This window comes from Ovis canadensis, chromosome 11 (assembly GCF_042477335.2).
Source record: "Ovis canadensis isolate MfBH-ARS-UI-01 breed Bighorn chromosome 11, ARS-UI_OviCan_v2, whole genome shotgun sequence".
Classification (NCBI taxonomy): domain Eukaryota; kingdom Metazoa; phylum Chordata; class Mammalia; order Artiodactyla; family Bovidae; genus Ovis; species Ovis canadensis.
In genome coordinates, this window is record NC_091255.1 from 56,646,194 (window position 1) to 56,671,762 (window position 25,569).

The 25,569-nt window shown below is 51.3% G+C and overlaps 1 protein-coding gene across 1 annotated transcript in view; it reads right to left on the minus strand.

The window, feature by feature from the left end:
• Positions 1-7,893: 7,893 nt before the first annotated feature.
• Positions 7,894-25,569, minus strand: part of ERN1 (endoplasmic reticulum to nucleus signaling 1) — an 83,312-nt gene continuing 65,636 nt past the window's right edge. The window contains exons 13-22 of the mRNA XM_069541756.1: positions 23,641-23,908; positions 22,749-22,839; positions 22,286-22,475; positions 21,227-21,326; positions 20,806-21,005; positions 17,227-17,374; positions 15,450-15,577; positions 13,923-14,046; positions 13,422-13,489; positions 7,894-12,935 (exon numbers count right to left, since the gene is read on the minus strand). Of these exons, the coding sequence (XP_069397857.1) occupies positions 12,726-12,935; positions 13,422-13,489; positions 13,923-14,046; positions 15,450-15,577; positions 17,227-17,374; positions 20,806-21,005; positions 21,227-21,326; positions 22,286-22,475; positions 22,749-22,839; positions 23,641-23,908 (1,527 nt within the window). The 3' untranslated portion in view covers positions 7,894-12,725. The remainder of the gene's footprint in view (positions 12,936-13,421; positions 13,490-13,922; positions 14,047-15,449; positions 15,578-17,226; positions 17,375-20,805; positions 21,006-21,226; positions 21,327-22,285; positions 22,476-22,748; positions 22,840-23,640; positions 23,909-25,569) is intronic.

A 25,569-nucleotide genomic window follows, 5' to 3' on the forward strand; every position in this document is an offset into this window, starting at 1 on the left:
CTATGTCCATGGGGTTTTCCAGGCAAGAATACTGGAGTGGGGTGCCACTTCCTACTCCAGGGGATCTTCCCAACCCAGGAATTGAAATGAACCCAGGTCTCCTGCATTGCAGGTGGATTCTTTATGTGTGTGTGTGTATATATATATAATTCAATGTACTGTACACCTGAAACTAACACCGTATTATATAAATTAACTATACTTAAAATTTTTAGAAAAATTTTAAAAAGTCAGTAGATACTACCAGGTGTTTATGGTTTTTCAACTATTAGAGTATGTGTCCAGGGTCAGAGGGGACAGTCACAGAGTCTGGGTTCAGGGGCAGCGATGGGACCTTGTCAGGTGAGTTCTGGGGCTTGACCCTGACCGCCCTTTCTCCAACTTCTATGCAACCTTTGTAGCTGTAATGATGCCACCCGGCCACAATCAGAAATGTGTCACAACAGCAGAGAACTGCCTCAGTTCATTTGTCAGTGGATAAAGGGCCACTGACATGCCCTAACCTAACTTTAAGAGATGAGGGCAATTTGAGCATTCTTTGGCATTGCCTTTCTTTGGAATTGGAATGAAAACTGACCTTTTCCAGTCCTGTGGCCACTGCTGAGTTTTCCAAATTTGCTGCCATATTGAGTGCAGCACTTTCACAGCATCATCTTTCAGGATTTGAAACAGCTCAACTGGAATTCCATCACCTCCACTAGCTTTGTTCGTAGTGATGCTTTCTAAGGCCCACTTGACTTCACATTCCAGGATATCTGGCTCTAGATTAGAGATCACACCATCATGATTATCTGGGTCGTGAAGATCTTTTTTGTACAGTTCTTCTGTGTATTCTTGCCACCTCTTCTTAATATCTTCTGCTTCTGTTAGGTCCAGACCATTTCTGTCCTTTATCAAGCCCATCTTTGCATGAAATATTCCCTTGGTATCTCTAATTTTCTTGAAGAGATCTCTAGTCTTTCCCATTCTGTTCTTTTCCTCTATTTCTTTGCATTGATCGCTGAAGAAGGCTTTCTTATCTCTTCTTGCTATTCTCTGGAACTCTGTATTCAGATGCTTATTATATCTTTCCTTTTCTCCTTTGCTTTTTGCCTCTCTTCTTTTCACAGCTATTTGTAAGGCCTCCCCAGACAGCCATTTTGCTTTTTTGCATTTCTTTTCCATGGGGATGGTCTTGACCCCTGTCTCCTGTACAATGTCATGAACCTCATTCCATAGTTCATCAGGCGCTCTATCTATCAGATCTAGGCCCTTAAATCTATTTCTCACTTCCATTGTATAATCATAAGGGATTTGATTTAGGTCATACCTGAATGGTCTGGTGGTTTTCCCTACTTTCTTCAATTTGAGTCTGAATTTGGCAATAAGGAGTTCATGATCTGAGCCACAGTCAGCTCCTGGTCTTGTTTTTGTTGACTGTATAGAGCTTCTCCATCTTTGGCTGCAAAGAATATAATCAATCTGATTCCGGTGTTGACCATCTGGTGATGTCCATGTGTAGAGTCTTCTCTCGTGTTGTTGGAAGAGGGTGTTTGCTATGACCAGTGCATTTTCTTGGCAAAGCTCTATTAGTCTTTGCCCTGCTTCATTCTGCATTCCAAGGCCAAATTTGCCTGTTACTCCAGGTGTTTCTTGACTTCCTACTTTTGCATTCCAGTCCCCTATAATGAAAAGGACATCTTTTTTGGGTGTTAGTTCTAAAAGGTCTTATAGGTCTTCATAGAATTGTTCAACTTCAGCTTCTTCAGCGTTACTGGTTGGGGCATAGACTTGGATAACTGTGATATTGAATGGTTTGCCTTGGAGAGGAACAGAGATCATTTGGTCGTTTTTGAGATTGCATCCAAGTACTGCATTTTGGGCTCTTTTGTTGACCATGATGGCTACTCCATTTCCTCTGAGGGATTCCTGCCTACAGTAGTAGATATAATGGTCATCTGAGTTAAATTCACCCATTCCAGTCCATTTTAGTTCGCTGATTCCTAGAATGTCGACGTTCACTCTTGCCATCTCTTGTTTGACCACTTCCAGTTTGCCTTCACTCATGGACCTGACATTCCAGGTTCCTACACAATATTGCTCTTTACAGCATCGGACCTTGCTTCTATCACCGGTCACATCCACAGCTGGGTATTGTTTTTGCTTTGGCTCCATCCCTTCATTCTTTCTGGAGTTATTTCTCCACTGATCTCCAGTAGCATATTGGGCACCTACTGACCTGGGGAGTTCCTCTTTCAGTATCCTATCATTTTGCCTTTTCATACTGTTCATGGGGTTCTCAAGGCAAGAATACTGAAGTGGTTTGCCATTCCCTTCTCCAGTGGACCACATTCTGTCAGACCTCTCCACCATGACCAGCCCATCTTTCCAAAGAAAGGCAATGCCAAAAAATGCTCAAACTACCACACAATTGCACTCATCTCACATGCTAGTAAAGTAATGCTCAAAATTCTCCAAGCCAGGCTTCAGCAATACATGAACCGTGAACTTCCTGATGTTCAAGCTGGTTTTAGAAAAGGCAGAGGAACCAGAGATCAAATTGCCAACATCCGCTGGATCATGGAAAAAGCAAGAGAGTTCCAGAAAAACATCTATTTCTGCTTTATTAACTATGCCAAAGCCTTTGACTGTGTGGATCACAATAAATTGTGGAAAATTCTGAGAGAGATGGAATACCAGACCACCTGACCTGCCTCTTGAGAAATCTGTATGCAGGTCAGGAACCAATAGTTAGAACTGGACATGGAACAACAGATTGGTTTCAAATAGGAAAAGGAGTACATCAAGGCTGTATATTGTCACCCTGCTTATTTAACTTATATGCAGAGTACATCATGAGAAACGCTGGACTGGAAGAAACACAAGCTGGAATCAAGATTGCCAGGAGAAATATCAATAACCTCAGATTTGCAGATGACACCACCCTTATGGCAGAAAGTGAAGAGGAACTAAAAAGCCTCTTGATGAAAGTGAAAGAGGAGAGTGAAAAAGTTGGCTTAAAGCTCAACATTCAGAAAATGAAGATCATGGCATCCGGTCTCATCATTTCATGGGAAATAGATGGGGAAACAGTGGAAACAGTGTCAGACTTCATTTTTTGGGCTCCAAAATCACTGCAGATGGTGACTGCAGCCATGAAATTAAAAGACGCTTACTCCTTGGAAGAAAAGTTATGACCAACCTAGACAGTATATTCAAAAGCAGAGACATTACTTTGCCGACTAAGGTCCGTCTAGTCAAGGCTATGGTTTTTCCTGTGGTCATGTATGGATGTGAGAGTTGGACTGTGAAGAAGGCTGAGCGCTGAAGAATTGATGCTTTTGAACTGTGGTGTTGGAGAAGACTCTTGAGAGTCCCTTGGACTGCAAGGAGATCCAACCAGTCCATTCTGAAGGAGATCAGCCCTGGGTGTTCTTTGGAAGGAATGATGCTAAAGCTGAAACTCCAGTACTTTGGCCACCTCATGGGAAGAGTTGACTCATTGGAAAAGACTCTGATGCTGGGAGGGGTTGGGGGCAGGAGGAGAAGGGGATGACAGAGGATGAGATGGCCGGATGGCATCACGGACTTGAAGGACATGAGTCTGAGTGAACTCCAGGAGTTGGTGACGGACAGGGAGGCCTGGCGTGCTGCGATTCATGGGGTCACAAAGAGTCGGACACGACTGAGCGACTGAACTGAACTGAACTTTAAGAGAGGATGGGACTGCTGTCTTCCTGGGTTTCCAGAAAGAGGGAACCAAAATCTGATGAAAAGATAACATCATCTCCACCACCACAGACACCATTCCTTCTTTAATCCTGTTAATGAAAGGCTACAGTTGGAGATAAGGGCACATCCTCGCTGGGAGAATCTCCTGTGAGTATATGAAAGGCCTCCAAATGGCGTGGCAGTAAAGGGGAATCTTTATTTAATTCAGCATTTCCTGAACATATATGGACACTGAGCCTGTTTTTCTGAGTTTCACCTCCCTTGGAACTCATATTCTGAGGCGTGAACTTTGGGAAATGGTCCTGTGGCCCTCGGTTCTCTTATCTGTACCAGCTGCCTGTCAGTCCATGGCGTCTGGGGCAAGAGGTGACTCGGGAACCCTGGAGAATGAACGGCCACTCCACCCCGACCCCAGGGTGAACCCGTGAACCCTTCTTCCTGGTGCCTCCCCACCCTGCTTCCTGTGTCAGTCACACCCCTTTTCTAGGAACATCACAGGAAGGCGTGGCCCTCAGGCTTGATTTGGAAGGGACCCGAGCCCAACCTCTGACCCAAAGGAGACTTCCCCTTAGTCTGCTCAGGGTGAGGCCCTTCCCTTCTGCTGGGTTCCTCCCGAGACCGCACCGGCTCCCTGGCAACCCTCCTCTGGCCCGGCTGGGCGGTTCAAGCTGTTAGCAGCCCTTCTCCCTCCCGGAGCCAGGATCTGCTGTCGGGGACCCTGCGCCCCCGCTTCCAGCTTAGACCCTCATTCCTTATCACGTGACAGACATCTGTGCCCCCACCAGCTCCTGCCACGTCTCTCCAGGCAAACTCCTGTGTCTTCAAACGTCAGTGAGTTTCCAGCCCCTCACGGTCCTGCCCTCCACCCCTGGCCCTGTCATTAATGTCATCATCTTTGCTGGGCTCAGCTTTCCAGTTTCTGGTAACTTCTGGAATCTTGATTGGGTCAAGAATCATCTTGGTGATTGGTCACTCTTTCCAGCTCTGCAATGCCTGCAGATAAACATCTCTGGTGGCTCAGATGGTAAAGAATCCTCTTGCAATGTGGGAGACCTGAGTTTGACCCCTGGGTCAGGAAGATCTCCTGGAGAAGGGCATGGCAACCCACTCCAGTATTCTTGCCTGCAGAATCCCACGGACAGAGGAGTCCAGTGGGCTGCAGTCCCTGGGGTCGCAAAGAGTTGGACATGACTGGAGTGACTTAGCACGGCAGAGGCAGACAGACCCATGAGCCTGTATTTCTACAGCTTCATCCAAATCACTGAGCCGGGCTGGGGAGGGGAAGGTGGATTTGGAGGTTCAGGGAGGAGGGGGCGGGAAGGGTACTTACTGGGCTCACCTGCCAACCTGCTCAGGGGCCAAATTTATATACTCAGTTGCTGTCTTGCTGGCCTTGCCCTTCCCATGTCTGGAAACAGCCCCCAGGAACCCCTGGCGTTTTCCGGTACGGTCTCCCAGGGGCTCTCATGCTCTCGCCAGCCCTGTTCGTCTGCTCATGGTTCATTGGCCCAGACACAGGGTCATGACGTGATTTTCTGCCTTGGCAAAGGGTCTGGTTTGTTTCTCACCAAAGAAAGGATGTTAAGTGTTCTTTCTTTTAATACTTATTTGGCGGCTCCTGGTCTAGTTGTGGCATACAGTATCTTTGGGCTTTGTTGCAGCCTCTGGGATCTAATTCCCTGACCAGGGATCAAACCTGGGCCCCCTGTGCTGGGAGCACAGAGTCTTGTTTGCTGGATCACCAGGCAAGTGCTCTTGATCTTGAGGAGATACTGGTCTGCAGGGGGAGAGGACTGAGGCCAGACAGCCACCAGGGCACAGACATCACAGCTCAGTGCCTGCCTGGCCCCAGGAGACAAACAGGTGGGGTTAACTGATGTTTTTTTGTTATTATCTCCTGAAGCTACAGAACAGTGACAGACTTTATTTTCTTGGGATCCAAAATCACTGCAGATGGTGACTGCAGCCATGAAATTAAAAGATGCTTACTCCTATGACCAACCTAGACAGCATATTAAAAAGCAGAGACATTACTTTGCCGACAAAGGTCTGCCTAGTCAAAGCTATGGTTTTTCCAGTTGTCATGCATGGATGTGAGAGTTGGACTATAAAGAAAGCTGAGCACTGAAGAACTGATGCGTTTGTACTGTGATGTTGGAGAAGACTCTTGAGAGTCCCTTGGACTGCAAGGAGATCCAACCAGTCCATCCTAAAAGAAATCAGCCCAACATATTCATTGGAAGGGCTGATGCTGAAGCTGAAACTCCAATACTCTGACCACCTGATGTGAAGAGCTGACTCATTGGAAAAGACCCTGATGCTGGGAAACATTGAGGGCAGGAGGAGAAGGGGACAACTGAGGATGAGATGGTTGGGTGGCATCACCGACTCAATGGACATGAGTTTGAGCAAGCTCTGGGAGTTGATGATGGGCAGAGAAGTCTGGCGTGCTGCAGTCTATGGGGTCACAGAGTCGGACACGACTGAGTGACTGAACCAAACCTGAAGCTAAGGCATGTGTCTAGCACACAGGACAGATGGGCCAAATACAACAAGATGGTACAAACAAGTGTGTTCACTGATAGAATACAATTGGGTATATCTGCACATACATCTAATAACTTTGGGGGGAAAAAAGTCCATGGCCCTGGCCTGACCACCTGTTGGCCTCTCCCTGTTATCAGAGGCAGGTGAGTGTGCTACCAGCCACCTCCCTCCCTGGCCTGGACCAGTCCGAGACATGACCCCAGCCTGGGCTCAATAGCTTCATGGGGAATCTGAGAGCAGCATCAAGTGACAGAAGGCAGCAAGCAGGTGCCAAGTGATGCCATCTAAACATCTCATCCTCTTGTCACTCCCACCCCCTCCTGCCCTGCAGCTCCTCCTGCTCCCTTGGACTTGGCTGCATCCAAGGACCTATGCTTCAGAGAGAGGGCATGTCCATGGCTCTCAGGGTTGCCCCCTGTGTTCACTGGGTGGGGTGAGAAGTGGGAAGATGGGATGCTGGTTGGCTGAGTGGAAGGAGCCAGTCTCTAAGCAGAGCCCTTGCTAAGCTGTCCAGGGGCTGGCGGGCCCTTGGGGTCCTCCGGTGAATGACCCCTTCCTGGTGGTGCAAGAGAAAGCAGAGCATCCTCGGAGGTCACCAGAGGGGATGCGGCCTGAGGGGTGAAAGCATGTTAGCAGGATCCTAAAATCCAACCAGGCTGGACACTGAGCTCATGCCTTGGGGTGTGGGCAGACATCCTATGTGCTTCAGACACACGCAGGTCGTGTCTTTCCTACTGCTGTGTTGGCTGAGTTACCTCCCTGGCGTCCCTCCCCTGTGGATTTCCTGGACCAACAACCTGTTTACACCTGCCCCAACCCCTGCCTCACAAGGCGTGTGGGTCCTAACCTGGCCACCTTTCTGGAATTCAGCCTGAGCCAGTACTTTCGGGGAAATTTTCTGCAGTGTTTCAAGGAAGCTCTGCCCACAGAAACTAAGGAGGGGATTTCCCTGGTGGCCCAGTGGTTCAGTTCAGTTCAGTCGCTCAGTCCTGTCCGACTCTTTGTGACCCCATGAGTTGCAGCATGCCAGGCCTCCCTGTCCATCACTAATTCCCGGAGTTCACTCAACCTCAGGTCCATCGAGTCGGTGACGCCATCCAGCCATCTCATCCTCTGTCGTCCCCTTCTCCTCCTGCCCCCAATCCCTCCCAGCATCAGGGTCTTTTCCAATGAGTCAGCTCTTCACATGAGGTGGCCAAAGTACTGGAATCTCAGCTTTAGCATCGTGCCTTCCAAAGTACACCCAGGACCGATCCCAGTGGTTAGGACTTTCCAATGCAGGGGGTGTGGGTTCGATCCCTGGATGGGGAGGTCCTAGGATTCCCACATGCCTTGCGGCCAAAAAACCAAAACATAAAACAGAAGTGATACTGTAGCAAATTCAATACAAGATTTTCTTTAAAAATGGTCCATATTAAAAAAAAAATCTTTAAAAAATATAAAGAAACTAAGGGGGACTCTCCAGCCCTGGGACCCTGCCATGAACACCATCAGGTAAACACACCCCTCCTGCCTGTCTTCCCACCCACTGAGCCCACTGCTCCCTCACCATCCAGACAACTACCCAGGAAGACAGCTCAGAACGACCCCCTGGTCTGACAGCGGTGGTCAAGTCTTGAAGAAAATGGAGCTGACTTCCAAATCTAAAACTGCCTTTATTTGTGGTTGGCTCAGCATAAGATGCCATCATTGATCAGCAGAGTTATAAAACTGTACAGGAGGTACAAAAATAGGCTGTTTAATGTAGATAATTACCCTCACATCATCGACCTTTAAAAATACACATAAAAATAGTACAATCTGGCAGTTTATAAAATATAAAGCTAAAAAGGGGATTTTTAGGTTCCACAAAGAGGACTGTATCACACGATTAACACATACCCATGAAACAATTAACCATCCACAGAGAAGACACAATGGCACAGAATTTTTTTTTAAAAAATCACTTTAAAATGAACATTTTTACCCTGACCAAATTATTCACCCTTTAATGACAAAACTACTGTAAGGCATCCATCCCATGGAAGGATACAGTATAACTTTTCCAGTTTTAAAATGGTCAGGGGTGTTTATCCAAAGCAAATCTGCTGTGCTCTAAGCAAGTGCAGCTGTCACGGGATACACTTCAGAGTAAAAATTAAATAAATATAAATAGGTTCAATAAATAGGTCATTGCAAAAAGAATGCTACATAAAGTGAGCATCTGAGAATGTGGCAGAATCGACTGGTAATGCTTTCTAGGTCAGTGGGGACGCCCCCGTCACAGCTTCTGGGACACTGAAAAGGAATACTGGACACTCGAGAACCGGGGGTGAGGTGAGCGGGGTGGGGACTTTGGCTGGAAGTGTTGGTTAAGGCTGCTCTAGTGGGGAGGCTCATTCTGGATGCTGTCTTTGTGGTTTTCCAAGAATACAGAGAGGATTTAAGTCCTGATACAAGAATTGGAACCAGTTACTCATGGGAAATCACTGATTCACAGAGCAAACCAAATATACAAAAAGTAGACTCTTTGGTTTAAAAGGTAATGGTCCAAAAAAAAAACACAAAACAAAAAACCCAAAGAACGATGACGGTCCAGCCCTGGAAGGTGGAATTCCGGCTCATCTGGACAGGACACCTGGAGACTTACTTCCAGGCAAGCTCGACGTGCGCAGCAATGCACAAATGAGAACAGCCCAGGAAGCCCACGCCTGGCCCCAGGCCAACTTCGGAGAAAGAAGCGTCCAAGAGGAGAAAGCCCTGCAACCCAAAGGAGCCCCCTCTCATCTGTGACGTCAGACCAGCCATCAGTTCATCTTTTTCACTGCGGTGATAAATGAATGGCATCCACACAGAACCTCACCCAAAGGATCAGTCAACTGAAGAAACTACTCCAGGATGGTGAAGGGTGGCCAAGGAAGAGAAACACTGGGAAATACGAAGAAGAGGGATTTTAGAAGCTGAACGATCGGAGAGAAAGCTCAAGAGAAGAGAGAGAGGCTCCCTCCAGGTGTGCTGTGCTCTGTCCCCCAGCCCTTCCACAGAAGGCTGTGAAGACGGAACCAGCCCACCTCCCGGATGACCTCAAGGCTGAGGATCCGATGAACAGAGACACACAATGAGAACAGTCCTGGGAAAGCCAAGCCTGGCTGTGGTTCAGCTTCAGAGAAGAGAGAGTCCAAGAGGAGAAAACTCTACGACCCAAAGGCCCGCCTCCCATCTTCGATGTCAGACCAGACTCCAGTTCTTCTCTTTCACTGCGGTGATAAAGGAATGGCATCCACACAGAACCTCACTCAAAGGATCAGGGTGAGCTCTGATAAGGAACTTTCTTCTCAAGTTGGTAGGAAGGAAGCACTTAACTGGGCCTGCTAACCGCTGGACCTCCCACTGAAAGATGTGTAAGGGGTGGGAATGATGTCTCCCTGGGGAGAGCCGACAAGGACTACTGCACTGAGAAAGGGGGAGGTGGGAGAGGAACTTGGTGCCAGGGTGGCACGCATGAGACAGCAGGTGCTTTAGCGGCATCACCTAACACCTGTGATTGCAGACGCTCTGGAGCCCGTGACAGGTGGAGCTCTTCAAAAACTGAAGTTAAAAGGACTCAAGAAGCAGCAAGAGGATTCTGGCAGGTGTGCCAAGGACAGATTCAACACAAGGTTCAATACGAGATTTAAAGAGACGATGGTGTCCTTGGGATTCCTAACAGATGTGACTAAATTCTGTCTTAAAGATGAGACAAGACTTCCCTGGTAGTCCAGTGGATAAGAACCTGTCTGCCAATGCAGGGGACACGGGCTCGACTCCTGGTCTGGGGAAGTTTCCATATGCCTCGGGGCAACTAACTGAAGCGCTTACTGAAGCCTGTGCACCCTACAGCCTGTAATCTGCAAGAAGAAAAGCCACCTCGATGAGAAGCTGGTGACCTCAGCGAGAGCAGCCCCTGCTTGCCACAAGTAGAGAAAGCCCGTGTGCAGCAGCGAAGACCCAGCACAGCCATAAATAAATTAAAAAAAAAAAAGATAAAGATGGTGTACTTGTGAAAATTCAGCCTTCCAGGAATCGTACAGAAGATCAAGAGCAACAGCTCAGCTGTGACAGGACGTGGCCGACTGCAGAACCCTGCCCAGAACAACAGGAAACCAGAACTCTAGAGACCAGGACAAGATAAACCAGATGTGCCCGAGGTGTCATCATGATGGGCACCCACACAAGCCCTCTACAGGCCACTTGGGAGGACTGACGGGTGCCTGGGTTCCCAAGGGTGACGGAGAGAAGATGAACAGAAGGCGATCTGCTGGGTGCCAGCCCCAGACACACGCCCCCCCACCTCCGCGTTTTCCTCGCAGCGCTGGTATTTACTCCCTGTCCGCTCTCTACCACTAGCTCGTGCGAAAGCCGAGGTTTGGCCTGTTTTGTTCACCTGTGTCTCTGGCACCCAATATCCTGTCCAGCACATAGAGAAGTGCTCAAATAAAATATAGTGAATAAGCGAGTTTGAGACAGTTGGAGGGTTAAAAACCAGTACCACAAGCAGAAAAAGCAGTTAAAAAAAAATCTGTCCTGGAGGCAAGAGGGGCCAAAACAGAGAGACAGTCCTTTAAATCACTCGTGGTACTTTCTCCTTCTCCACCTCAACCAGTCTCATCATCTGCCCTGGCGGCAAAGCAACCTGCAGAGCCGTGTGAGAGCAGCTGGGGAAGGGCTGGCCCGGGAGCATCAGAGCTGGGAGAAGAAAGACGTTGGTCTTCCGTGTTTCTGAAAAACGGACAGCATGGTACGAGGCATGATGCCGACCGAGGATGCTGGGTTCCCAGGTTTAAGTGAGGCAATGGATGAGGTTTAAAGATGCAGGATAATTTTAAAAGAGAGAGAGAGAAGATGACTTTAGGCAGACGGAAAGGAAGGGAGTTGAATTCACTGAAGGCAGAATGAGTATGTTGGTGACTGGCTCTTGCTCAAATCCACTACCAGAAAACATCTTGCGAGGAGAAGAAACAGTGATTTCTCTCTGTCAGTTAAAGAGAAAATTGATAGTAACATTCTTTCTCCTGAGCGGAGTCTCTGAGTTCACCAGGACCGAACTGCAGTGATCCGTCCAACTGGCTAGAGAAGGTCCTCAGAAAATGCTTCCTCACCTGTATCCTGACTGTAGTAAACCTCTAAGGGTTTTCGGCAGAGAAAAGACAGAAATTTTTGACTAAAACTAAGGTTAAACATTGTATCAATTTTGGGGGAAAAACCCCATGGTATTGACATGATTTGGAGAGTGGGATTGTGAGGTTGTGTCACACACGTACATAGTGTGGCCACTATGTAGAGAACCAGAGGATGGGGCTTTCCGTGCCCCACAAAATAGAAGATGTATTATTCTGTTTCTTGCATTGCTTCTTCATGAGTAAGCTTCAAGTTCAGTTTAGCTCACACTAACGTAGCATTCTACGGTATGATCAAAATAAAAAGTTATTAAAATCTGCCAGGAGAAACATAAAAGCCTGCACAAAGTGTGTGGTGACTCTGGCCTCGGCTCTCAACCCCCTGGCCTGTCCTGCTGGCCCCAGGGACAGAGTGGTCTCAACTGCCTGCCCGCTGGCCAGGACGCCCTGGTGGGCCCTGAATGTCCCCTCCGGCCCCTCTGGCCTGTCCCTGCCCGGGTCTGAGCTTCTACCCCTCATGGCCAGGGGACTTGTCCCCTCTTACTCCCAGATGCTCCTAAATAACCCCAAGTGCCCAAGGCACGGACCCACCAAGGGCCACCGTTCAGGCCACCAGTGCCTGGGGCCACGGCATCCTCTCAGTGTCTGTGAGACCTGCAGACACAGCCTCGCCTTTCAGAGTGCCGGGCTGGCCTGTCCCCTCACCGCACCCCTATGCTCAAGGTTCTGGCTGCCCCAGAGGAAACGCTGGTCACAGTGACCTGGGAGCCTGTGGGTGCACAGTGTCTCTGATCCCCGGGGATGACACCCTCTGAAGGCCCTCCCCCTCCCAGGGGCCCTCTCCTCCAGGGCCCTGCTCCTAGCAGGGGCCACACTTGGTACAGCTCGGCCTAGCTGGTCCAAGAGAGGGTGCTCCTGGACCCAGCATGCAGGCTGGGAGGGGTCCCTAATCTCTCTTCCTTAAAGGCCTACAGGCCAGCATCAGACAGGGAGTTTTAAAAGAAATGCAAGTCTGAAGCGAGTATATCCAGGAGAAGACGGACGGTGCTCCTCTCTGCCTCTGGGACTGGTCCTCCCTTGCAAACATCCCCCGATGGTCCAGCTTTCATGACCAGTGTCTTCCCAGCTCCTCCGCAGGTTGGGGGGGTGGGGAGGAATCACCTCTCGCCCTGCCTGGGGTTGGCATCTTCCCCTGCTGGCTGCGGAGCAGGCAGCTCAAGGCACTTGGCTTCAGGGCCTGGTCTCCCTGCTTGGCCAGGAGGCACCGGGCTGCAGCTCGTAGAGACCAGGCCCTCAGTCCCAGCGAGGCCACCAGCGTGGAGGCCGCCCAGCTCAAAGGGCGTCTGCAGTCACAGGGGGCTGGGGCTCGGGGGGCTCGTGGTAGTAGGGCTGGAAGGGCCTCTCGTGGCGGCACAGCTCCATGGCGTGGTAGGTGTGCGAGAGCAGGTGGGGGAAGCGGGAGGTGAAGTAGCGCACGAAGTCGTCGGGGAGGGCGCCCAGCGTCTCCTGCACCTCCTCGGGCAGCTCCCGGTAGTGGTGCTTCTGCAGACGGACGGACACAGACACATGGTCGGCGGAGAGGAGCCCGTGGGACCCGGGCCAGACCCACTCGAGGAACACAGACTGCGAGGCTGGCTAAACAGACCACCCATCCACTCCCTGGTCTCTTCCCCTTCTTTGGGGGAGGCCTTTGAGGCTGGTGTGGGGAGAGGAGGGAGGGGCAGTCAGGTGCAGAAAGGGCCCCCATAGAGGGACTTCATCGAGTGCTGTCCAGGCAGGGAGAGGGCACCGGGCAAGCATATGGCGACTGAGCCCGCTTCCCAGAGCACGGCTCCCCGCCCCAGCATCCCTGAAGAGAAGGCTCATCCAGGGGAAGGAACAGCCGCTAATGTGTCCAGGGCAGCCACGGCCGCCCAGCCTCTGCGAGCTCCTCACTCCAGGGTGGCCGGAGCACCCATGGGGAAGGGATACGAGGAGGGGGCTGTGCAGCGGCCCTGCCCGGCCCCGCCGTGCGCCCTCGGCCCTCACCTTATTCCTCATGGCTCGGAGGAGATCTCGGACCGAACTGCCTTTATAAGTTCTGAATTTCCGCAGATCTAGGAAAAAAAAAAAGAAGGGAGGCAATGTAATAAACCCACTAGATTCCAAAAGAAAAGTTTCTGGAGCTCCTGGAGATGAAGCAGTCTTAGGACAGAAACACGACCTAACTCCATCCTCATCGCAGATTCTCCCAATCTGAACCGGTGCAGGGCAGCTGCATGAGCCTGAATTCCGCCTCCCAGTCACGCCCGCGGTCAGAGATGGCCGCTGAGATCGCCGTGCCTGGCACAAGCCTGTCACTCTGAGAGACGAAGGAGGACGCGCCTGAGAGCAGCGGGGTGACCGGCCACCCAGACCCCAGGAAGCCTCGGCCCCAGAAGCGGCATTTGGAGCCCCACGCGGCCTGGAGTTGTCGCTCCCATGCCTGCTTCTCAGAAGCGCTCAGGGGAACCGCTTCCGCCCACAGGCGCCCGGGCACCTCGCGGTCACCTGTCTGCAGGGGGACGGTGATGTTCTCCCGCCAGTCCATCTTCACCACGGCCCGCCCGCCGCGCTCCAGCTGCTTCACTATCGGGCCGTCCAGGGCCTCCTTCTCTATCCGGTCACTCACGTCCTGGGAGGGAGACAGGGCGATGGGGGACGGTCAGTGTGGAGGCGCCGAGGGCCGAGGACGGCCCGGCCACCCCTGCCTGAGCCGGGCAGCGAGGGTCCTGCCTGCTCCCCGGGAGCGGCCCCGCCTGCCGCTCGCTGAGGAGAGACCTCCTGGCTCCACCAGACGCACCCCGTCCACAGGCCTGCAGCACCTCGCCCGCCTGTCACCCACACTACGTGCCACACGGGGCCACGTGTGCAATCTGTATTCACCGATGAACCAAGAAAAAGGTTCACTTGGATTGACACGCTGTGACTTCTGTGTGCCCACACACACAAAGCCATGACTGATGGGGGGAGGTTTATCATTCTTCAAGCAAACAATTAGAAAACAACAGGAAGCCAAGACTTCTTTCGGAGGAGGAAAGCCAGTGACAAGAGTATCGGGTCCAAAGGCCCCGGCTATGGATCCAAATCTTGCTCTGTGTTTGAGGGGGTGGACCTGACCACGGGCCTCTCGGAGTCCCCATTAGTGAGACAGATCCGCTGAGCAGCTTTGTGGGGAACACAGCCTTCATCTTTGATGAAGATAAAATCAGACCAGCTGACTGTCTAACTTGCAAAAGGAAAGCCCTGTGGGGAACTGATGGCCGACTTGGGTACAAGGGGGGCTTTCCTGGTGGCTCAGTGGAAAATAATCCACTGTAATGCAGGAGACGCAGGAAACAGGGGTTTATCCCTGGGTTGGGAAGATCCCCTGGAGTGGGGCATGGCAACCCACTCTAGCATTCTTGCATAAAGAATCCCACGGCAAGAGGAGCGTGGTGGGCTACGGTCCATAGGGCCGCAAGGAGTCGGACATGACCAGAGCAACTAAGCATGCACTTGGGGACATGGGGGGCACTTGGAGCTGAACCACAGAGCTGGCACAGCTTGTGATACGGACGGAAGCCTGTATGTTCACAAGACATGTGACTGGAGACACTAAGAACTTACATCTCAACCCGGGGTGCGGTGAAGTTCCCTTTGCATGAGCTTTATTCCTGCTCTACATCTTATCATCAGCCAAGTGACCTGGCTAATCTGGAGGGCCCTTGAAGACGTCTGCCCTCAGACATAACGTTACTGCATTCTTAGACTACAGTGTGATACAGACATTAACACTTATGCGCACTGGGAAACCGAAAAGTATGGGTGGCTCGCTCTACTACAGTATCTGGCTTATCACCAGGGTCTGGAGCCGAGCCTGCAGTATCTCCTAGGTCTGCCTGTATGAAGACAATATACTGAGATGCCAACTGTGGTTCTCTTTCGGTTGTGGGATTATGGGTCATTTGTTTCATTCTTTGTTCGTTCCTATAGTTTATGGAAAGAAACGGGCAAGGTTAAATGAACATCTTTGATGAAGAAAACAAACGTCTCCACCTGGAAGAACTGGAGCTGCTTTTCCAGGCTCCAGAAGAAAGGGTGTTTCAGCACATGCTTCGCTGATGGGCGCTTCTGGGGGTCCATGGCGATCATCTTCTCTATTAACTCCCGGGCAATGACGTCCTCTGCAGAGGAGGAAAACAGACACACAGCTCGTTATGACCAGCCTCAAGCTGCAAGCAGATAAATACCCCAAACCTTAACAGTCTGCATCCCTGCGACTCAAGGTTCTACTGACAAGTGAAAGTCGCTCAGTCGTGTCCAACTCTTTGCAACCCCACGGACTATAGCGTCCGTGGAATTCTTCAGGCCAGAATACTGGAGTGGGTAGCCTTTCCCTTTTCCAACGGATCTCCCAACCCAGGGATCGAACCCAGGTCTCCCACATTGCAGGCAGATTCTTTACAAGCTGAGCCACAAGGGAAGCCCAAGGATGCTGGAGAGGGTAGCCTATCTCTTCCCCAGCAGATCTCCCCAACCCAGGAATCAAACCAGGGTCTCTTGCATTTCAGGCAGATTCTTTACCAACCGAACTATCAGGGAAGCCTTGATAGCTACTGACAGAAACCCATTCCAATAACATAAGACTTCGGCTAAGAAGGAGAGACCTCATCACGCAGTTAATGAAAAGGAGTGATCCGAAATACTCGCTATCAGAGTCTTGGGTGACACAGTCCTGCCTCCACATGCTGGACTGTGGGCCACCAGGATGATGTACTGGCTGAATGTGGATGGACGTGGGTAGAGAATCAAGATGAAGGTTAAAAACGAGTGTGCTTTCCCTGGTGGTCCAGTGGTTGAGAATCCGCCTGCCAATGCAGGGGACATGGGTTTGATCCCTGGTTTGGGAACTAAGATTCTACATGCCACAAGGTAACTAAATCTGTGCGTCACTGTGCCCTAGAGTCTGTGCTCCACGACGAGAAGCCACTGCGATGAGAAGCCTGTACATCACAACTAGAGAAAGCCCGTGTGCAACAAAGACCACCCAGTGCAGCCAAAAATAAGTCAATAATAAGAAAAGAGCATGCTGCAAAATACTATGTACTATTTAACTCCACTTTTTATAAAAATATGAATATGTGTCTAGAGAGATGATCAGAATAATGTGTACAAAGGTATTCACAGCAGTCATTCATCACTGTGTAACGGATCTATGAGCCTTTATGCTAATCTGTTTTGTCTCCAGGGAATAAGGAAAATTAATCCATGAGCAAAATTGTAAGATAGTTTAAATCTTTTTAAAAGGCAGGAGCAGGTGTCACAGGCCGATTACAATGTGGGAACCCCTTCAGTCAGGCAGAAAGGCTTGTCCTCACGCCTGGAGAGTGAGTACCCAGATCATCTGTCCCTAGACCAGGGTGACCCCCTGACTGCCAGCCCACACACAAGAGCCCAGTTTATGGGGCATGGCCCTTCTGTCTCCCCGAACATCGGGACAGGAAGGTACCACGAATTGTTTAACCCTCAGGAGTCACAAACTGGAAAACAGAGGTCCCCAAAGGGGCCTTGCCCAGGTCACATGTGACCTCAGGAACCTAGGAATTACTTGGCTGTAGGACACCCCACCCAGCCCTCCACCAGCTCTGGATCGAGTCCTTGGTTCACTGAGGCCCACTGAGCGAGCAGCTGGGAGGAAGGCCCTCTGGGGCCTCAGAGCCAGCACCACCCCCACCCGCAGGGGCTGCTCCCGAGCCCCCGACTCTGCCACCTGCTCACTGTACTTCTTGGGGTACAGGCAGTCGAGCCCTGCCTCCCCCCAGCCCCCACTCACCATGCTTCTCAGGGTGTAGGCAGTCAAGGCTGTAGGCACCCAGGAGGATGTTGGCCTGGCGTTGCAGGGACTTGCCAAAGGGGTGGCTGCCCTCAGATATCACGTAGTAGAAGACGCAGCCCGCGGAGAAGATGTCCACCGTGTAGGTCTGAAAAGAAACGAGGGGCGTCAGATGCTCTGGAGGGTGGGGGAGTTCTCATTCTCACCTAGCAGCAGAGTGCAGCTGCTCGGAGCAGTGCTGGGCGTGGAGAACTGGGCTCTGGAGCCAAGGTGTGGGACGCTGGCTCCACCACTGGCCCCCGGAAGCCCCCTAGCCACTCTGCACCTCCGCATTTACAACCATGAAGTGAGGATGAGCCCGCGGGGCTGCTGTGAAGACTGGCTGCGTCCTCACTGCTGGTCATTCTTTACCCAACCAGCTCGCCACTGCTCGAGGGCCAGGCTGCCCTTGCATCCCTGTGTACCCCAGGTACGTGCATGCAACAGGTCTTAACCTCTGTTAATAAATGAAATACAATGTTTGGTGGGAATTCCCTGGCAGTCCAGATTAGGACTCTGCGTCTCACTGCTAACGGCATGAGTTCGATTCCTGGTCAGGGAACTAAGATCCTGTGTGCTGTGTGGTTAGGCCAAAAAAAAAAAAGGAGTGTTTCATTCAAAAACAGCTCCAAAAAGTGATTATTTGACAAGTATCCAGTGCGTTCACTTTGATGGTATCTATTAACATGTCTTACTTATCCCATGAAACCATTCCGTGTCTAGAGATGAAACCAGTGTGTGTGACTTCTAGCTTGGTCTATGTGGGGTGTAATGCTGGGGTGCAACCCAAGCATGGCGTGGGTCCCTCACGCCAGGCCCCATCACTTGGATTTTCCACTAGATGACGTGAGGCTCTGGTGAGAGAAAGTCAGGAGCTGGTCACCTTCCTCACCGGAGAAAACACACCCTTTGCAAGAGCCTCGTGAGGTGAGCGGAGCAAACGTCACCATTCCCAGACAAAGACACAGAGTGGTTTGATGACAAGCCCAGGGTCACTGCTGGGGAGTGACGAGCCAGGGCAAGACGCAGGTCTTATTGCCAAGTCCCATAAATTACTCTGTTGTCAGAGCGTTCCTGAGGTGGCCGACAGATTCAGTACAGGAGGAGCAAGTCCACCAGCGCCAACGTTTCCACCTAATGGCCGCTTACCGCCCCCATGGGGAACAGCTGACGTCCCCTGTTCTCCACAGCCTGTGATGCTGGTGTCCCCAGCATCCCCTCCCTGATGCCGCCCCAGGGGCTCCTGTCCTGCTTGCTGGCCCCCTCTGCCTCCAAACTCTAGAGCTCACCTCTAGGCTCAGTTATGCTCTTTCCCAAACTCATTTCTGCCTCTGGTCCTTGTAGTTTAAATCCTCCATAAGCTGATAAAACACACATGCTGCCAAGTCTGAGGTAAGTTGAGTCTTTAGTAAGACTTGATACGAGAAAGTTGCTACAAAAATTGCTGTGGGATTAGATGTGGGAGACTCAACTGTGAGCTAGACGGGACATAAATAGCTTGAGGCTAGGATTCCGCTCTCAAATCACTCAGGGGGTGTTTAAAGTGTCTGAGTCTCAGTGCAGAAGTCACCGAAGGCATTGTGAGCGTGCTTTATGCAAGAGAGGAAATCAGCAACTCCACTCAGTTGGACCCAAAGTCAAAAAAACACCTTGTTTTACAGCCAAGATTTCTCTTATTTAGAGAGCCATGTGACTTAAATTTAAAATTAAATGTTTACAGTGTGTATTTTCTTATGATTCTCTATCGTAACTGACTTTTTTGATTAACAGACCAACTGCTGGTCCCCAGCGAATTAGATAAGATGGCTCTGGTGCATCTTATCTATTTTAGGATGGCTGATCCCATCCAAGTTTGCTCAGGAAGTGTCAGATAATCCTCCAGGGTCTTGGTGAGCTAGAAAGCAAGGTGCTCAGACACGACTGAGCTCTTAGCAGAAGAACGAAGAACCCAGCTCAAAGAGGCTCTGGTTGGGCAAATCTGGAACAATTTGAGTATCAAAAGGGATGGGAGCTATTTTCACAGACGTTTAAGAAACATCTGATGAAGCTCAACTTTCAGGAACCAAGGACTGCCAGAAAATATTGGCCTCTACATTAAGTATTTAGATGCTTACCTGAAATCTGCTTTGTATAAAGAAATAGTATGGATATATTGAACTGCACATTTTTAAAAAACTTCATTGCTATTAAAGCAGAAATTATAAGATTGTAAAAAAAAAGGGGGGGGGATAGGAACAAAAACAAATAAGACTACACCGAGTTATATTACTTTTTTTTTTTTTAATCCATGAGTCCATAGTGACTTAAAAAAAAATTGAAAGGGCACAGAAAAATGTCAGCTAATAAATGCAGAATTTCAACTGAATGGAGTGATTCAGGCAAGGGATGCCAACGAATGCTGAATCATTACCTGAGTGACTGTTGGTATCAGGATACTGACATTCTGCCAGGGTGCTGCCCCACAGAGTCCTGGCACAGGGGATATGCCACTGTTAAACACCTGTGCCAGGTGGGCCAACTCGGCATCACCAGTAGGGGTGCGGTAATAGTAACGGTACAACCTGAGTGTGGCTGTTCTTGTCCAAAACACTTAATTTGATCCAACTGAACCTTTAGACCTACTTCTAGTTCACAAGAAATATAAGGAATAGATGGGCAAATTCAGCATCACCAAGAGGAAACGGGTGAGTGAATCCTGAGTGGGGCATTCTACAGAGAAGCATCTGGACTCCTCAGAGAGCCACTGTCATGGGGCAGAAAAGGTGAGAGAACCCTGTTAATTAAAGGAGAGAAAGTCAGGGACTTCCCTGGTGGCCCAGTGGTTAAGACTCCACACTCCCAATGTAGGGGGCCTGGGTCTGACCCCTGGTTGAGGAACTGTTCAAATGCCATGCAACAAACACGTGGTTGGTCCTGGTTGACAAAATCCAGCTCTACAACAGACCTCTGGGGAACAACTAGGGAAACTTGAATATGGATTGAATACTAGGCATCCCGGAAACAGTAGTAATGGTTGAGGTGTAACCATGGTGAAGTGGTTAGGAGGTAGAATGTACTTGTCTTTGGGAGACAAGTGCTAAAGCATTAAAGGGTAAAGGGCTGGGAGGCCTGCCACTTCTGTGCAAGTAGTTTCATGGACAGAGAGAAAGTGAAAAATATTGACAGATGCTGAACTGAGGTAGAGGTACAGGGGCACTCACTGCTCTCAATTCTCTGTATTCTCAAAACAGAAAGTTGGAACACCAAAAATTTTAAAAAGAATGAAAACTGGAAGTCCTCTCACCTTATGCTAGCCCTGACTTCCCAGTTTCCCAAAACAGGCGGAAAGTGACTGGAAGAGTAGGAGGGGAGAAACACAGACCATGGCCCAGGAGGCAATGTCAGAGTGGCAGCACGCGCTGCTAGGAGAGTAGCTCTTTGCTAGAGAAACATCGCTCTCCAGCAGTGAGCGTCGCAGCCCATCGGCAACTGGAGCTTCTGACTCCCGAAGGTACAAGAGGCTGGCTCCGCGCTTTTCACAGAGTCAGGCCCATTACTCACGGGGTTCTCCTTGCAGTCTTCGCTCAGCATCTCCGGGGCGATCCAACCTTCGGTGCCTGGCACCCCCGAGCGGCGGCTGAAGCTGTGCCTGCCCACGGCCAGCTTCTTGCAGAGGCCAAAGTCGGAGATCATGGCCTTGATCCTGCCGTGTGCATTGGGCATGGAGAGGAGGATGTTGTGGGGCTTCAGGTCTCTGTGAACTAACGGAACAGCCCAGGTTAGTCCACTTCTTCCACCATGGGGACGCGCCCTCCTCAGATTCCCGAGAGACCCGCTGCTGCCTCTAAAGCTTCTAGTCTTCAAATGTGAAAGTCCTCGGGTATGTAGACAACTGGGACCCCGGCCATGCAGTAAAGAGCTTCAGCAGAGGCGAGGCTACCTGGCAAGTCATCTCCCCGCCCGGCAAGGGGGGGCTTCTCACCAATGTTGAGGGAGTGCAGGTGGGCCAGGCCCGAGGTGGTCTGCTGCAGCAGAGTGATGGGCTCCAGGCCGAGGTGGGCGAAATCCTTCTGTTCCACGTACTGCAAGAGGTACAAAGGCAGGGTCACCGCACGGGGCCCCCGGGGCTCAGCTCCTCAGCACACTTCTCTCACTCTCTTTTTAAAAGTGATTTAATTTTATTTAGAAACACTCTGCCTGAAGGCTTTTTCTTTAATTAACATCTGGTATTGGGTCAGTTTGTTTTCTCTTATCATATTTTAAGAAAGAAATGAGAATTTTTACTGACAATGTTTTCTACTTCCATCTTTTCCAGCAGACTTTCTCCTGGAGTTATAGGCTAACTTAAACAAGCAAACAAGGCTCCAGTTTACTAGTTTATAATGAGATGATGAAAGGGTAAGAAACCCAAGTTCATTGCCTCCTATAGTAAACTCTACGATGAGGCCAAATGATACTCAAACAGTTTTATAGCCTTGAAACTGAGCAAAAGGGATTCGATGGATGATCTTAATGACTCCAGTCATCAACTAGCATCCTCCTAGCCCACACCAGCCCTGACCAGGGACAAGAGGAAGGACTAACCATGTTTCCTGGAAGCCAAGAGGGAGAGAGATGCCACCTGCAACCAAAGACTTTCCCAGGTAGCCGAGGGGACCACACAATTAAAGTTTGGGTGGGGACTTCCCTGGGTGTCCAGTGGCTAAGACTCCAAGCTCCTAGTGCAGGGGGCCCAGGTTGGATCCCTGGTCAGGGAACTAGATCCCACATGCCACAACTAAAGTTTTACGCGTACAGCAACTAAGAACTGGTACAGCCAAGTAACTACACTGAAAAAGCTGGGGAGATGAAAATGCACTATATTCCATCGCTTGTGGCTAAGCGTGTACATACCCTTGTCAACATGCAGCAAACGGTACACTTAAAACTAACATATGTTAATGTAACCTCAATCAAGCTGATAAAAGTAAGTGAACAACAACAAAAAAAGCAGGCAGTCCCTAAGCGCGCCGGTGCCGCGGGGGAGGCACGGGGCGCTCACCTCCTGCAGCGTGGCCGCGCACAGCTCGATGGCGATGTACTGGAACTGCCGGTCCCTCTCGGTGCAGAAGTAGCGGATCACGTTTGGGTGCTCGTCCGACTCTCTCAGCAGCTGGACCTCACGGTCCGCGAAACTGAAGCACTCGGGGAGGATCCTCTTGACGGCCACGTCGCGGCTGTCAAACATGCCCCTGCCAGACGACGAGGGGAAGGTGGGCTACGGACATGCCCGGCGAGCACTGGCCCGCGGGCTCCTTCCACCGACGCAGCGGCTGCCTCTGCAGCCTCGTGGCCCACAGTGTCCCGACCCGCCGCCCGGAGGCCCCGCCGCCCGGAGGCCCCGCGGCCACTACCCTCCCGGGGGAGCTCTTCTGTCTGGTCACCGTGATGACCCCAGTGCCCCGGGAGCCAACGGGAGCCCCCACATGAGACCATGGGCGTCCGTGGCTCTCCAGACCACTCACCGGTACACAATCGTGCCCTCAGCTCCGTGGCCCAGGACATCCTTTGGACAGAAGGAGATTTTCCCAACCATCACCATGCTGGTCTCCTCATCTGGGTCAAAACAGGGAAAAGAACAGATGTGACCCAAAGAACCTTGAGGCCAGAGTGGCTGCGAGCTCCCTGAGCTCAGATCGAGGGGCGAAAATTTAGAGGGTTTACACCCATGGGGCCTTGGTGAGCAGGAGCCCCTGGGTCCGCTCCCCACGCTTGCCCAGGGCCACCTCCTCCCTCGGTCTCCACCCTCTGTTCCTGCTTTACATTAATTACTGTGAGGATGGGAGCCTGAAGACAGGGCTTCTTTACAGGTCAGCCTAAAGGTCTGTACCTGAAACACTCAGGTAATGACGGGGGCAGGAGGCATGTGAAGTGGAGAGACCAGTAGCAGAGTCTCCAGCCTGAGACCCGGGACTCTGAGGTCTCCTGCCCTGGTCCTGCGTCCATCCCCCCAGAACATCAGCCCCAACAGCCGGCCTGAGCCCACCTCCCCAAGGGAAGCGGCTCCACAGCTGCACATGTATGCGTGGTAACTGGCCAGCCTGGTAACTGGCCCGCCTGGGGGATGCTCTCGACCCAGGCACCAGGGTAGCTCAATCAGCAGCGACTCCCAGCCCCAGCAGAGCGAGACAGAGGGAGGGGTGCCACGGTGGCCCCTGGGAAAGAAGCCCTTTGAGGGGGAGAGGCTGAGCGATGGGGCAGAAGCCCAGCCCCCGAGTCAGGGGATGGTAGGAGGGGGTGAGACCTCAGCAGACCCTTGGGAACATCATAAAGCCATGGAGACCCCCAGGAGGCGCAGAGGGCTCTGTGGTCCTCAGGCTGTGTTTCCACGAAAGAAAAGACGGCAGCTCCCTTTACCCTCGTCGTCCTGCTCCGGGAAGGGGCTGGTGACAGCCTTGGAGGTGGAGCCGGTGGAGTGGAGCGAGTGGTTGGAGGCTCGGGGGGACGTGTTGGGGCTGCTGGTGGCCGAGCTCTCCGAGTACTGGCCGGACGAGTCCTGGAGCTCGGCGTCCTGTGCTGCATCCCCGGGCGGGTGGAAGGGCAGCTGCTGCTGCTGCAGGAGCTGGATCTTCTCCAGTTCCTTCTGGAACTGCTGGTGCTGGAGCTGCCGCTGCTGGTGGATGCTCTAGGAAGAGAAGCACATACCCGGGGCAGTGCAGCCGCTCCCCCGGCCGACAGGTGGGCGTGGGAGGGCAGGCTGCCTATGGCAGAGGGGCGGGCGACACTGGACGTGACCCCGGGGGTGGGACGCAACCGGTAAGAAGGCAGCAGAGGGCAGGATCGGTCAAGGACTGGATGGAGGTCTTCCTGCCTATCAGACTTCCTAGGACAGCCCATTCCCCCAACTGGAGGGGCCGGCAGCGGCAGCCGAGGAGGGATTCTGATGTAAGTGGAGGACTCGGCCAGGTGGAGGGGGTTCCGTTCAATTCTACAGTTCTGGGGCTTTTATGAAAGTCTGGGGGACTTCTCTGGCAGTCCAGAGGTTAGGACACTGAGCTTTCACTGCTGAGGGTGCGGGTTCAATCCCTGGTTAGGGTGCGTGCTAAGTTGCTTCGGTCATGTCGGACTCTCTGCGACCCCATGGACCGTAGCCCGCTGTCCCCGGGACTCTCTAGGCAAGAATACTGGAGTGGGCTGCTGTGCCCTCCTCCAGGGGATCTTTCCAATCCAGGGATTGAACCTGTGTCTTGTCTCTTACGTCTCCTGCATGAGCAGGTGGGTTTTGTTTTTTTTTTTACCATTAGTGCCACCTGGGAGCGTAGCCAAAAAAATTAAAATCATGAAAGCCTGAGGATTGTTGCAAGAGTGAAACCAAACAGGAAGAATGGGTACCAGGTGTCTGAGAGCACAGCAGGCACGGAGAAGACCTGGCTGTGCTGTCTACCACGGCCACGCACTTGGCGGAGGTTTGTGCAAAGATCGGCAGCAGTGCAGAGGTGAGGACGCTGGGGCTGAGATGTGGGCAGCCTGGCCGAGGTCGGGCTCCCAGTTCACCCCGCTGCCTTCCCCACACCCACACTCCTCTCATTTAGTCTGAACAAGGCATTCCATCCTGGTTTGAAGTGGCAGCGACTGTGATTATTAATTGTCCCCATGCGTGGGAAGGTGACTGTAAGGATGGGTATGTAGCCAACACTCTCCTGGGAGTTTTCTGGAGAGCTCGCTCTCTCTTTTTCAACTTGGGTTGCAATTCTGGAAATTCCATCTAGTAGCTGGGTTACCTTGGGAGAGTTACTGAACTTCCCAGAGTATAGTTTCTTTCTTTGTGGTTAGGGCATAAATAGGGTTTCCCTGGTGGTGCTAATGGTGAAGAATCCACCTGCCGATGCAGAAGACCGGAGAGACACATGATTGATCCCTGGGCTGGGAAGATCCCCTGGAAAAGGAAATGGCAGCCCACTCCAATATTCTTGTCTGGGAAATCCCATGGACAGACGCTGCCCCTTGGCTTGTGGGATCTTAGCTTCCCGACCAGGGATGGAACCCAGGCTCTGGGCAGTAAGAGAGCAGAGGCTTAACCACTGGACTGCCAGGGAATTCCCATGTGTAGTCTTAAAAAAGAAAACACAGTTAAGTATTTAAAATGATCGGCAAGCAAGGTTTCCAAATCAATTTTTACAGTCAAACTGTAAGTTTTAAGTACAAAACTGTAATTTCCTGAGAAGTGAGCATCTCTTTGATTACAATGTATTTGAAGGTAAGCCAATATTGACTCTTCAGTGGGAAAAGAAGCGTATTTGCTTGTTTGTTGCCTTTGTCTGGACCTCACTGACAGGGAAAGGTTCA